This window comes from Salvelinus fontinalis, chromosome 10, assembly GCF_029448725.1.
Source record: "Salvelinus fontinalis isolate EN_2023a chromosome 10, ASM2944872v1, whole genome shotgun sequence".
Lineage (NCBI taxonomy): Eukaryota > Metazoa > Chordata > Actinopteri > Salmoniformes > Salmonidae > Salvelinus > Salvelinus fontinalis.
The window spans coordinates 35,216,848-35,231,456 of record NC_074674.1 but is presented as its reverse complement, the minus strand read 5'-3'; the positions used below and the strand labels follow the sequence as shown (position 1 = coordinate 35,231,456).

Below are 14,609 nucleotides of genomic sequence, written 5' to 3'. Positions count from 1 at the left end.
GTGCTGAAAAAGCATTGCTTCATCTCAACACAAGGTGTTTGAATGCATTCTATTTGCGCTGACAAAGTACAGAAGAGCTGTGTGCCACAGATTTGACTGGCTTTCTTCTATTTGTGGTGGAGTTCAAGCTAATCTAAATTAAAACACAGTGCACACAAAGAACTGAGTCTGTGTGTCCATCAAAAATTCTCATCCTTGCAGCAATGATGCCAAATGCATTCTCTGACTGTCCGACAACGAGAGTGGTGGTAGTTCCAGGTACGCCCAGGTTTATTGAGATGGACACCTGTGAATGAGAGGTAACAAGAGAATGTCATATATATATATATATATATATATATACAGTTGAAGTCGGAAGTTTACATACACCTTAGCCAAATAGATTTAAACGCAGTTTTTCACAAATCCCGACATTTAATCCTAGTAAAAATGTCCTACCTTAGGTCAGTTAGGATCACCACTTCATTTTAAGAATGGGAATGTCAGAATAATAGTAAAGAGAATGACGTATTTCAGCTTTTATTTCTTTCATCACATTCCCAGTGGGTCAGAAGTTTGCATACACTCAATTAGTATTTGATAGCATTGCCTTTGAATTGTTTAACTTGGATCAAACATTTTGGGTAGCCTTCCAAGAGCTTCCCACAATAAGTTGGGTGAATTTTGGCCCATTCCTCCTGACAGAGCTGATGTAATTGAGTCAGATTTGTAGGCCTCCTTACTCGCAAACGCTTTTTCAGTTCTGCTCACAAATTTTCTATTGGATTGAGGTCAGGGCTTTGTGATGGCCACTCCAATACCTTGACTTTGTTGACCTTAAGCCATTTTGCTACAACTTTGGAAGTATGCTTGGGGTCATTGTCCATTTGGAAGACCCATTTGCGACCAAGCTTTAACTTCCTGACTGATGTCTTGAGATGTTGCTTCAATATATCCACATGGCATCATGAGGGAGGAAAACTATCTATTTTATGAAGTGCACCAGTCCCTCCTGCAGCAAAGCACCCCCACAACATGACATTGCCAACCCCGTACTTCACGGTTGGGATGGTGTTCTTCGGCTTGCAAGCCTCCCCCTTTACCCTCCAAACATTATGGCCAAACACTTCTATTTTATTTCATCAGACCAGAGCACATTTCTCCAAAAAGTACGATCTTTGTCCCCATGTGCAGTTGCAAACCGTAGCTCGGCTTTTTAATGGCGGTTTTGGAGCAGTGGCTTCTTCCTTGCTGAGCGGCCTTTCAGGTTATGTCGATACAGGACTAGTTTTACTGTGGATATAGATACTTTTGCACCTGTTTCCTCCAGCATCTTCACAAGGTCCTTTGCTGTTGTTCTGGGATTGATTTGCACTTTTCGCACAAAAGTACGTTCATCTCTAGGAGACAGAACGCGTCTCCTTCCTGAGCGGTATGGCGGCTGCGTCGTCCCATGGTGTTTATACTTGCGTACTATTGTTTGTACAGATGAACGTGGTACATTCAGGCGTTTGGAAATTGCTCCCAAGGATGAACCAGACTTGTGAAGGTCCACCATTTTTTTCTGAGGTCTTGGCTGCTTCTTTTGATTTTCCCAAGAGGTCAAGCAAAGAGGCACTGAGTTTGAAGGTAGGCCTTGAAATACATCTACAGGTGCATCTCCAATTGACTCAAATTATGTTAATTAGCCTATCAGAATCTTCTAAAGCCATTACATAATTTTCTGGAATTTTCCAAGCTGTTTAAAGGCAAGGACAACTGAGTGTATGTAAACTTCCGTCCCACTGGATTTGTGATACAGTGAATTATAAGTGAAATAATCTGTCTGTAAACAATTTTTGGAAAAATGACTTCTGTCATTTAGATGTCATGTCATGTAGATGTCCTAACCGACTTTCCAGAACTATAGTTATTTAACAAGAAATTTGTGGAGTGGTTGAAAAATTTGTTTCAATGACTCCAACCTAAGTGTATGTAAACTTCCGACTTCAACTGTATATATACACTGCTCAAAAAAATAAAGGGAACACTTAAACAACACAATGTAACTCCAAGTCAATCACACTTCTGTGAAATCAAACTGTCCACTTAGGAAGCAACACTGATTGACAATACATTTCACATGCTGTTGTGCAAATGGAATAGACAAAAGGTGGAAATTATAGGCAATTAGCAAGACACCCCCCAAAACAGGAGTGATTCTGCAGGTGGTGACCACAGACCACTTCTCAGTTCCTATGCTTCCTGGCTGATGTTTTGGTCACTTTTGAATGCTGGCGGTGCTCTCACTCTAGTGGTAGCATGAGACGGAGTCTACAACCCACACAAGTGGCTCAGGTAGTGCAGTTCATCCAGGATGGCACATCAATGCGAACTGTGCCAAAAAGGTTTGCTGTGTCTGTCAGCGTAGTGTCCAGAGCATGCAGGCGCTACCAGGAGACAGGCCAGTACATCAGGAGACGTGGAGGAGGCCGTAGGAGGGCAACAACCCAGCAGCAGGACCACTACATCCGCCTTTGTGCAAGGAGGTGCACTGCCAGCGCCCTGCAAAATGACCTCCAGCAGGCCACAAATGTGCATGTGTCTGCTCAAACGGTCAGAAACAGACTCCATGAGGGTGGTATGAGGGCCCGACGTCCACAGGTGGGGGTTGTGCTTACAGCCCAATACCGTGCAGGACGTTTGGCATTTGCCAGAGAACACCAAGATTGGCAAATTCGCCACTGGCGCCCTTTGCTCTTCACAGATGAAAGCAGGTTCACACTGAGCACATGAGCACATGTGACAGACGTGACAGAGTCTGGAGACGCCGTGGAGAACGTTCTGCTGCCTGCAACATCCTCCAGCTTGACCGGTTTGGCGATAGGTCAGACATGGTGTGGGGTGGCATTTCTTTGTGGGGCCGCACAGCCCTCCATGTGCTCGCCAGAGGTAGCCTGACTGCCATTAGGTATCGAGATGAGATCCTCAGACCCCTTGTGAGACCATATGCTGACACATGCAAATTTGTGGCCTGCTGGAGGTCATTTTGCAGGGCTCTGGCAGTGCTCCTCCTTGCACAAAGGCGGAGGTAGCGGTCCTGCTGCTGGGTTGTTGCCCTCCTACGGCCTCCTCCACGTCTCCTGATGTACTGGCATGTCTCCTGGTTGCGCCTCCATGCTCTGGACACTACGCTGACAGACACAGCAAACCTTCTTGCCACAGCTCGCATTGATGTGCCATCCTGGATGAGCTGCACTACCTGAGCCACTTGTGTGGGTTGTAGACTCCGTCTCATGCTACCACTAGAGTGAGAGCACCGCCAGCATTCAAGTGACCAAAACATCATCCAGGAAGCATAGGAACTGAGAAGTGGTCTGTGGTCACCACCTGCAGAATCACTCCTTTATTGGGGGTGTCTTGCTAATTGCCTATAATTTCCACCTTTTGTCTATTCCATTTGCACAACAGCATGTGAAATCTATTGTCAATCAGTGTTGCTTCCTAAGTGGACAGTTTGATTTCACAGAAGTGTGATTGACTTGGAGTTACATTGTGTTGTTTAAGTGTTCCCTTTATTTTTTTGAGCAGTGTATTTGGCTAAGGTGTATGTAAACTTCTGACTTCAACTGTATCTCAACCAGAAGCCATGGATTACAGGCAACATCCGCACCGAGCTAAAGGCTAGAGCTGCCGCTTTCAAGAAGCGGGTCACGAATCCGGACGCTTACAAGTAATCCCACTATGCCCTCAGAAGGACCATCAAACAGGCAAAGCGTCAATACAGGATTTAGATTGAATCCTACTACACCGGCTCTGATGCTCGTCGGATGTGGCAGGGCTTGCAAACTATTATGGACTACAAAGAGAAACACAGCCACGAGCTGCCCAGTGACACGAGCCTGCTAGACGGGCTAATTACCTTTTATGCTCGCTTCGAGGCAAGCAACACTGAAGCATGCATGAGAGCACCAGTTCCAGATGACTGTGTCATCACGCTCTCCGTAGCCGATGTGAGCAAGACCTTGAAACAGATCAACATTCACAAGGCTGCGGGGCCAGACGGATTACCAGGACGTGTACTCAGAGCATGCGCAAACCAACAGGCAAGTCTTCACTGACATTTTCAACCTCTCCCTGACCGAGTCTGTAATACCTACATGTTTCAAGCAGACCACCATAGTCCCTGTGCCGAAGAAAACGAAGGTAACATGTCGGTAGCCATGAAGGGTCTTGAAAGGCTGGTCATGGCTCACATCAAGACCATCATCCCGGAAACCTGAGACCCACTCCAAATTGCATACCGTCCCAACAGATCCGCAGATGACGCAATGCTGTTCATTGACTACAGCTCCGTGTTCAACACCATAGTGCCCACAAAGCTCATCACTAAGCTAAGGACCCTGGGATTAAACACCTCTCTCTGTAACTGGAGCCTGCACTTCCTGACGGGTCGCCCCCAGGTGATGAGGGTAGGTAACAACACATCCGCCACGCTGATCCTCAACACAGGGGCCCCTCATGGTAACCAGCTAGGTTAACATCCAATTGGCGACAGGTTTTATATTCAAAACTCTGCATAAAAACAATATGCGCATTTTCCTACCAGAGATGTGTTTCCATCAAATTGACTTGGTGCAGATAAAAGGCTGTGCATGATGGTCTAGCGCACATAAACATACCTTTTGTGGTTAAATTCCCATTTTCGCATAAAAGCATTTCCCCAACATTTCACATATAATTCATATTACCGACACAAAAAGATTCCACCTTGTCTAGCATATTTAGTTTTTTTCAGATTTTTTTTATCTGACATGTACTTTACTTGCATAAAAAGGTTGGATGGAAACCTGGTCACAAAATCACTTGTTATTTGTTCCTAAAAACCCAAAGCCACCAATAGAGGCCTTTTAGACACTTGTACAGGAACTTTGCACTGATCCACTGACTACTGGGAAAGAGATGAGATGCAAACACCTCTTCACAGTTTGGCTAAAGATGACTGACAGCTTACCGCAGTCACACACACACACACACATCACCCTAACATCTGCAGGATATGTCTGAGGGTCACATGAACAGAAGTAGCAGAGTATGGGAGGGTACGCTGGCTCATCCCAGCATACCCTCCCATACTCTACAAGTGTGGCTGGCATACCACATTAATAGTCAGCCACAGTGGTCACGCTTGTCCCCTTGTGTGGTTGGCCACCACTGTCCCCCTCCCTGTCTTAGTGCCCCTGCTGTGCCTGCGTCACATAACCTAAAGGCAGAGGAGCCCATTGTTGGGAGGAAAAATGGGATAGGAAAAAAACACTGAGATAAAGAGGAGATGAGAGGAGGATGTGAAATTAATTATTTATGACTCTCCAGTTTTTGTGTGTGTGTGTGTGTGTGTGTGTGTGTGTGTGTGTGTGTGTGTGTGTGCGTGCGTGCGTGCGTGCGTGCGTGCGTGCGTGCGTGCGTGCGTGCGTGCGTGCGTGCGTGCGTGCGTGCGTCAGAGGTGTTGGGATAGTTAAAAGTGGTAAATTACACAAACCCATCCAGTGATGATTCTAATAATCTCTTGGGATGTTTATGTGATTGATGTGTGGTATAGGATCGGCACACACATTGGAATTCTACAAAGAAATTAAAACAAATAAGGTGTCACTTAAAGGACCTCCAACATATGTATGCATGCATGCATGCTAGAACGTCTACAATCACTGTAAAAGCTTGTGCTTGGGTTTGTGCATGCCTCCGCCTATTTGTATGCAACATGCACAGTCAGTACTTGGATCCCAACTGCTTTCAGCTCTCGGAAATGGTTGTTCTTTGATCTAAGAATAGTCCTGGATTTCACATGCTTCTGTGAGGCTAAATTACATCAAAAATATTAAATCAGCTCGACTGGAATTTTGAGCAGCAAAGACATTCAAGTGCATCTAATTAAATTCCCCTTAACTGATCCAATGGATTGACAGAACATTACAACCACTAACTAGGACATAAACCAGACAGGCATGGAACTGATCTGTCGTTACACAACTGAGTGTTAATGAGACAGTAATTAATATTGACCGCAAGAAATGTCTATTAGACAAGTAGTAATATGGCCAGCCAAATCTGACTAGATTCATATTTGCAACTCACAATCTGTGATCACACCAGCTTCAATAAAGACTGAATAAATAGATACCTGTTTGATAGTTTCACATTTACACTCTCCTTCAAATTAGTGGATTCGGCTATTTCAGCCACACCCATTACTGACAGGTGTATAAAATCGAGCACACGGCCATCTAATCTCCATAGACAAACATTGGCAGTAGAATGGCCCGTACTGAAGAGCTCAGTGACTTTCAAAGTGGCACTGTCAACGTAGGATGCTACCTTTCCAACAAGTCACAGCATGGGTCCCCCGAGTGCTGAAGCATGTAGCGTGTAAAATCGTCTTTCCTCGGTTGCAACACTCACTACCAAGTTCCAAACTGCTTCTGGAAGCATTGTCAGCACAAGAACTGTTAGTCAGGAGCTTCATGAAATGGGTTTCCATGGCCGAGCTGCCGCACACAAGCCTAAGATCACCATGTGCAATGCCAAGCGTCGGCTGGAGTGGTGTAAAGCTTGCTGCCATTGGACTCTGGAGCAGTGGAAATGCGTTCTCTGGAGTGATGAATCACGCTTCACCATCCGGCAGTCCGACAGATGAATCTGGGTTTGGCGGATGCCAGGAGAACACTACCTGCCCGAATGCATATTGCTAACTGTAAAGTTTGGTGGTGGAGGAATAATGGTCTGGGGCTTTTTTCCGGATTTGGGCTAGGCCCCTTAGTTCCAGTGAAGGGAAATCTTAACGCTACATCATACAACAATTCTGTGCTTCCAACTTTGTGGCAACAGTTTGGGGAAGACCCTTTCCTGTTTCAGCATGACAATGCCCCCGTGCACAAAGCGAGGTCCATAAATAAATGGTTTGTTGAGATCGGTGTGGAAGAACTTGACTGGCTTGCACAGAGCCCTGACCTCAACCCAATTGAACACCTTTGGTATGAATTGGAACGCAGATTGCAAGCCAGGCCTAATCGCCCAACATCTGTGCCCGACCTCACTAATTCTCTTGTGGCTGAATGGAAAGTCCCCGCAGCAATGTTCCAACATCAAGTGGAAAGCCTTCCCAGAAGAGTGGAGGCTGTTATAGCAGCAAAGGGGGGACGAACTCCATATTAATGCCCATGATTTTGGAATGAGATGTTCGATGAGCAGGTTTCCACATTCTTTTGGCCATGTAGTGTATATGACGATACCCAATAGCACATTCACACAAACACGAGGGGCTTTTCTCTAAATGTTTGTGGTCAGACGGCTCAGTGGGTTGTTGGAGAAAAGTGCTTGCAACACCAAAATTATGGGTTAATGAATCAGTATGGATATTGAATATATGAACATACAAGGAAAGTCTATGAAGTATACTGGAAGAATGAAGACAGAAAGAATGAAGACAGAGTTGAATAGGCTGCTCTCTAGTAACACCTCCCAGCTCTGTGAAAAACCACTGAGCCTATAGGTGAGAGAGGCAGAGTTAAACATTAATTAAGTAACATAGTAGTGGTGTGCTAACCTAACCAGCATGGATTATACCCAGTTGTCTGTCCCGACAGAACCAAAAAAAGCTGTCTATGTTTGGTTCAGATTTGGTCTGGTCTGGACTGGCCTTGATTTGGCCCAAACATAGACGTCTATATTTGGTCCAGATTTGGTCCGGACCAAATCATAGACAACCATGTTTCACAAGTTTGAACAGCACAGTACATCATAGTATAGTACATTACAGTACACAGTAAAGAAAAGTAGAGTATGTTATGTACAGTTATGTACAGCAGAGTACAGTAAAGTATCGTGTACTGTATTGTACCCAAATTTACTCTAATGTACTGTACTCTTCTGAATTAAACTCTACTGAATTAAATTATACTGTACGGTACTCTACTACACTCTACTCTAATGAATAAAACTTGACGACTGTCCTGTACCGTACAGGACTCTACTGTGCTCTACTGTACTAAGCTGTGCCGTACTATAATGTGATGTTCAAAGTTGTGAAACATAGCCTAGAAGTCTATGATTTGTTCAGATTTGGATCTGGTCCGCACCGACCAGATGTGTACTTGTTTGGGGTGGAGCTCATTACAATAATGTTTATAATAATAATAATAAGCTTGATAATAATAATAATAAGCTTGTTTTGCTTACTGGGCATGCTCCACAGCTCACATACAGCACAACCAGGCCTGCCTGGGTTTAATGACTTCCAGTTCCAGTGTGTTGTTCCACTCAAATCTACATTCTCAACAGGTTTCACCACGTATGCATGGCAGATCATTCACATGTTGAGGTATGAACAACATTAACACACTAGAAGGAAAACTCTTCACTCACTGAAATAGTCTATACATTTTCAAATCAAAATCAAATCAAATCAATTTATATAGCCCTTCGTACATCAGCTGATATCTCAAAGTGCTGTACAGAAACCCAGCCTAAAACCCCAAACAGCAAGCAATGCAGGTGTAGAAGCACGGTGGCTAGGAAAAACTCCCTAGAAAGGCCAAAACCTAGGAAGAAACCTAAAGAGGAACCAGGCTATGAGGGGTGGCCAGTCCTCTTCTGGCTGTGCCCGGGTGGAGATTATAACAGAACATGGCCAAGATGTTCAAATGTTCATAAATGACCAGCATGGTCAAATAATAATAATCACAGTAGTTGTCGAGGGTGCAGCAAGTCAGCACCTCAGGAGTAAATGTCAGTTGGCTTTTCATAGCCGATCATTAAGAGTATCTCTACCGCTCCTGCGGTCTCTAGAGAGTTGAAAATAGCAGGTCTGGGACAGGTAGCACGTCCGGTGAACAGGTCAGGGTTCCATAGCCGCAGGCAGAACAGTTGAAACTGGAGCAGCAGCACGGCCAGTTGGACTGGGGACAGCAAGGAGTCATCATGCCAGGGCCAAACAGGAAGGATATAACCCCACCCACTTTGCCAAAGCACAGCCCCCACACCACTAGAGGTATATCTTCAACCACCAACTTACCATCCTGAGACAAGACCGAGTATAGCCCACAAAGATCTCCGCCACCCCAGACAGGAAGATCACGTCAGTGACTCAACCCACTCAAGTGACGCACTCCTCCTAGGGACGGCATGAAAGAGCACCAGTAAGCCAGTGACTCAGCCCCTGTAATAGGGTTAGAGGTAGAGAATCCCAGTGGAGAGAGGGGAACCGGCCAGGCAGAGACAGCAAGGGCAATTCGTTGCTCCAGAGTCTTTCCGTTTTTCTTCACACTCCTGGGCCAGACTACACTCAATCCTATGACCCACTGAAGAGATGAGTCTTCAGTAAAGACTTAAAAGTTGAGACCGAGTCTGCGTCTCTTACATGGGTAGGCAGACCATTCCATAGAAATGGAGATCTATAGGAGAAAGCCCTGCCTCCAGCTGTTTGCTTAGAAATTCTAGTGACAATTAGGAGGCCTGCATCTTGTGACCGTAGCGTACGTGTAGGTATGTACGGCAGGACCAACTCGGAAAGATAGGTAGGAGCAAGCCCATGTAACGCTTTGTAGGTTAACAGTAAAACCTTGAAATCAGCCCAGGAAGCCAGTGTAGGGAGGCTAGCACTGGAGTAATATGATCAAATTTTGGGGTTCTAGTCAGGATTCTAGCAGCCGTATTTAGCACTAACTGAAGTTTATTTAGTGCTTTATCCGGGTAGCCGGAAAGTAGAGCATTGCAGTAGTCTAACCTAGAAGTAACAAAAGCATGGATTAATTTTTCTGCATCATTTTTTAACAGAAAATTTCAGATTTTTGGAATGTTACATAGATGGAAAAAAGCAGAGGTCAGGACAAACAGATGCGTTTTGGCAGCAGCCTTCGTCACCCATATTTATAGATGACGTCACATTGTAGTAATGCTTCTTTCTTTTTTCACAATCATTATTTACATACATTTTCTGCTGTTTTCCATAAGAGCTTCAAAATAATACTAATAATAAACAAAAAAAGGTGCACCACAGGAAGCAACATAACTGGGTTCTTCATTAAGGCCTCTCAGTATGACTATAATGAACATGTGTCTAACTTGCACCGTTATGCGATTATTAAGAGACTAGATACATATAGCTAATCCTGGCAACCAATTTTCTAGCATTCATTTAGAGGCAAGCAGATCATAGATGTCAAGGTGGTACCCAAGCATGAGCTATGTGTATAGCGTAATTAACAACTATCAATAGACCTACTAAATTATAAGCATATAGTCAATCAAAGAATTACTCTGTAAAACGAGGAACGCATTTACTCAATTCAACTAATAGAATGTATTAGTCATAAAATAATTAACACTCAAAACAATTACAGTGTACATGAAATACTTGATACATTACTATCCTGACACAGGAAGCAGATGGTTGGGGTCTTACAATGTTTATTAATGCAAAGGGGTAGGCAAGAGAATGGTCGTGGACCGGCAAAAAGGTCCAAACCAGATCAGAGTCCAGGAGGTACAGAGTGGCAGACAGGCTCTTGGTCAAGGCAGGCAGAATGGTCAAGCAGGTGGGTACAAAGTCCAGAAACAGGCAAGGGTCAAAACTGGGAGGACTAGAAAAAGGAGAATGCAAAAAGCAGGAGAACGGGAAAACCCCTGGTTGACTTGGAAACATACAAGACGAACTTGCACAGAGAGACAGGAAACACAGGGATAAATAGACTGGGGAAAATAAGCGACACCTGGCGGGGGTGGAGACAATCACAGGGACAAGTGAAACAGATCAGGGCGTGACAATTACAGAATAACACAGAGTAAATGACTATGAATGTTCTACGCCAGAACACCACCACAAGACAATCGGGAGACAAACAGACGGGTTCTGTGGAGCACAGCACATCCCTTCTCTTTATCAGCAATTGTTAGGTACAGCCATGTTCGCAGACAGAACATTTAGTACAGGAACACCCCTGCAGGGACCTATTATTTCAGCTGATTGGCAGTTTCAGTATTTTGTCTCAAGAGGTGTGTAAAATTGTAATTATACTTCAGAATGATCACCACTATAAAAAGTGCAAAACCACCCTTTAGGCCAAAAACCTAATCGAGCGGCAGAATGCTACATTATCATACACGTCACAGCATTTTAGAATTCAACAGAGATGAAGAGGGCTGCAACTCGACCAGCGTCTATTTAGATTCTCATTCTATACGTTATACTCTATATATTTTGTATCAGTAGCCCCAAAATGGCTTCCATAATCCTCACCTTTGTCAGCTACAGACAGTGTGCTGCTGAAGTATTGCTCTTCCAGTGTCCACGACGTGTCGTTCATTTTGTTGGAGACCCCACATGATCCCAGGCAGTTCACCTTAATGGCTGGAATGGAAAGAAAAGATTCAATCAACTGTGCAGTTAACTAACTTTGTCTATCATTCATAGTTCTCTACAAATGGGTGTTTCCATTATGAGATTTTCTATCTGTCATGAGCTGGTACAAAAAAAAAACACATATGGATGCTATAAACACCAAATAGCAGAGTTTTCAATGAATGGTGTCTATAAATATGTTTTGCTGTTGACAGGAAGCCACATGTTCAACATGAACCCCTTTAAATGAAACCCTTGGCCCTGGTGTGCTCACTGTGCTGTGTAAAAATAGCAGCACTAAACATTCAATAGCGAGGGGTTTGTAGAGTGATCTGTATCACAGACTGGAATAGCCTCACCACTCACCTGTTCGATGGGGCTATTGAATATGTTACTAAGAAGCTAATGCAAGTAAATTCCAATTGCTAGCCTATATCGGGTTAACCAGCCACCCTTGCCCTATCGGGATAGGCAGACTCTACATCAAACTTCAGATGAACCCTAACTTTTCTGGGTAATATTATCATTATGTAAGTAAAGGTCAACCTAGACGTGTTCCAGGAGATTTTTATCATGTTTAATGATGTAGCATACATGCAGCCACTACTAATCTATGCTAAGCTCCTATTTCTCCCCAGAGGGTTAGTGTGATCCTCAGAGGGATCTGAGAGTGACAATCATGATCACGCCGCACACAGCAGACACAACACATGTGACGTGATGTATGGAGAGGCTCTGTGTGGTTTAAGGACCGCTGTGTTGAGTTCCATACTAGGCTTGAGCGGTAAATCGTATATCGGGGTATTTGTAAAAATCCACAGGATGGTTTTTCCAAAACGATTTCTTTGAAGTTTTCAATACATTTGAGGCTACCTTTTAAGCTAATAAATACCTAGAGTCAACTTGTGCAATATGTTAGGAGATAAAGCAGATTCCATCCTTAATTTCATTGGTCACATTATTTTACAATATGAAGCTTACAGTAGTTCCCCAGAACAGTTGAGCCAGTCATGTGTTTGGCTGTAAAAAGCACAATGGGTTAAAATTGGTCATTAGCGGCGGCTGCTGCTGCTGGGCAGAGTGGCTCTATTCTCTCTTGGTTGTAAATAATCAAACAAAACAGACACTTGATTGTATTGTGTAGTTAACAGATGGAGAGGTTGGAGGAAACAGCGAAGAAACAGTATCAGTGTTCGCCAATATTCATATGAAACCAGTGTCGAATGGGGACCATTTTGTGTCCAATGATTGTTAGAAATATCCATTCTGGAAAAAAGTTCTGGTTGGGTAAGCCTGGGGGATTTTCTAAAGCCCAATTCACTACACAGCACTGCATTACAGCACATGTCAATGGCTGTAGGGGAAGCAAGTAGCCTGGCGGGTAGGACCGTTGGGCCAGTAAGTGAAAGGTTGCTGGATCGAATCCCCAAGCTGACAAGATAAAAATCTGTCGTTCTGAGCAAGGCAGTTAACCCACTGTTCCCCGGGTGCTGATGACATGGACGTTGATTAAGGCAGCCCCCCGCACCTCTCTGATTCAGAGATTTTTCAGTTGAATGCATTCAGTTTTACAACTGACTAGATATCCCCATTTCCCTGTAGTCAGAGCTCTGTCTAACTCTGTCCATATCTCTCAGAATTAAAACCTTTTGATAATGTGCAGTGGAACACCATGTTCACACAAGGTCACGCTCCTCCTCCCTTATAGCATCATGTTCCCTCATGGCCTCACATTGTCAGAAATGGAGGGAGAGAGAGAGGTCAGAGATGGAGAGATCTGTACAGGGGATGGAAGTGGTAGCATATGACACTGCACAGTTATGGACTGTGTGACCGAGCGACATACACAAGTAGAAGATGGCTCCCCTCCACTGGTGACAGTAGAGTTAGCTAGCTATCTCTAATCTGCTAACCCCACCACCACAGCAGACAGACTGACTGTCAGGCAGCACATGACTTCCTGTGTCAGCAGAACTATATGCCTTCATACACCTACCAACAGTGCCTACAAGAATCACTCACATAGTAATGTTAACAGTAGTTTAGCAGTCTTGAGCCATCCCTTACCAGACCACCCATGAAGTATTTACAACCTCTGGGCATCAAACAAACACAACAAATGATCAGAGAATGCATTGCTGTTTGGGAGAGAGGAGAGACTAGAGAGAGTTCTGACTCAGTGTCTGTCTTTGTGTTCACTCCAATACGCTGGAGTCCTTCCAAGGCCTATTCCACGGTTCAATAAGTGTCGGAGAAACATGTCAGTAGGCGTGGAGAACACCGGCTCAATTTTCAAAGTTTATTCTCCCCGTTCACAGGATACAGATTAAAGCTGATCCCAAAAGGATCAGCCAGCGTAGGTTACTCCAGTACTGGAAGTGTTCATATGATCAGGACCGTGACAAACATGGATGGTTGTATTATAAGTAGAGGTCGAACGATTACGATTTTTCAACGCTGTTACCGATGCCGATTATTGGAGGACCAAAAAAGCCGATACCAAATAAATCGGCCGATTTTTATATATATATTTGTAATAATGACAATTACAACAATACTGAATGAACACTTTTAATTTAACTTAATATAATACATAAATAAAAACATATTTAGTCTCAAGTAAATTATGAAACGTTCAATTTGGTTTAAATAATGCAAAAACACAGTGTTGGAGAAGCAAGTAAAAGTGCAATATGTGCCATGTAAAAAAGCTAATGTTTAAGTTCCTTGCTCAGAACATGACAACATATGAAAGCTGGTGGTTCCTTTTAACATGAGTCTTCAATATTCCCTGTTAAGAAGTTTTAGGTTGTAGTTATTATAGGAATTATAGGACTATTTCTCTCTCTACCATTTGTATTTCATATACCTTTGACTATTGGATGTTCTTATAGGCACTATAGTTTTGCCAGCCTAATCTCGGGAGTTGATAGGCTTGAAGTCATAAACAGCACTGTGCTTCAAGCATTGCGAAGAGCTGCTGGCAAACACAGGAAAGTGCTGTTGGAATGAATGCTTACTGCTCGATCAAAAATCAAATCATAGACTTAATTATAATATAACAAACACACAGAAATACGAGCCTTAGGTCATTAATATGGTCAAATCCGGAAACAAAACGTTTATTCTTTCAGTGAAATACAGAACCGTTCCGTATTTTATCGAACGGGTGGCATCCATAAGTCTAAATATTGCTGTTACATTGCACAACCTTCAATGTTATGTCATAATTATTTAAAATTATGGCAAATTAATT

At 43.6% G+C, this 14,609-nt stretch overlaps 1 protein-coding gene across 1 annotated transcript in view; it reads right to left on the bottom strand.

Moving 5' to 3' along the window:
* The window catches only part of LOC129864093 (arrestin domain-containing protein 1-like), a 50,888-nt gene that overhangs the window by 14,041 nt on the left and 22,238 nt on the right, over nt 1–14,609 (bottom strand). Inside the window, exon 2 of the mRNA XM_055936690.1 lies at nt 11,252–11,362. Coding sequence (XP_055792665.1) covers nt 11,252–11,362 — 111 coding nt within the window. The remainder of the gene's footprint in view (nt 1–11,251; nt 11,363–14,609) is intronic.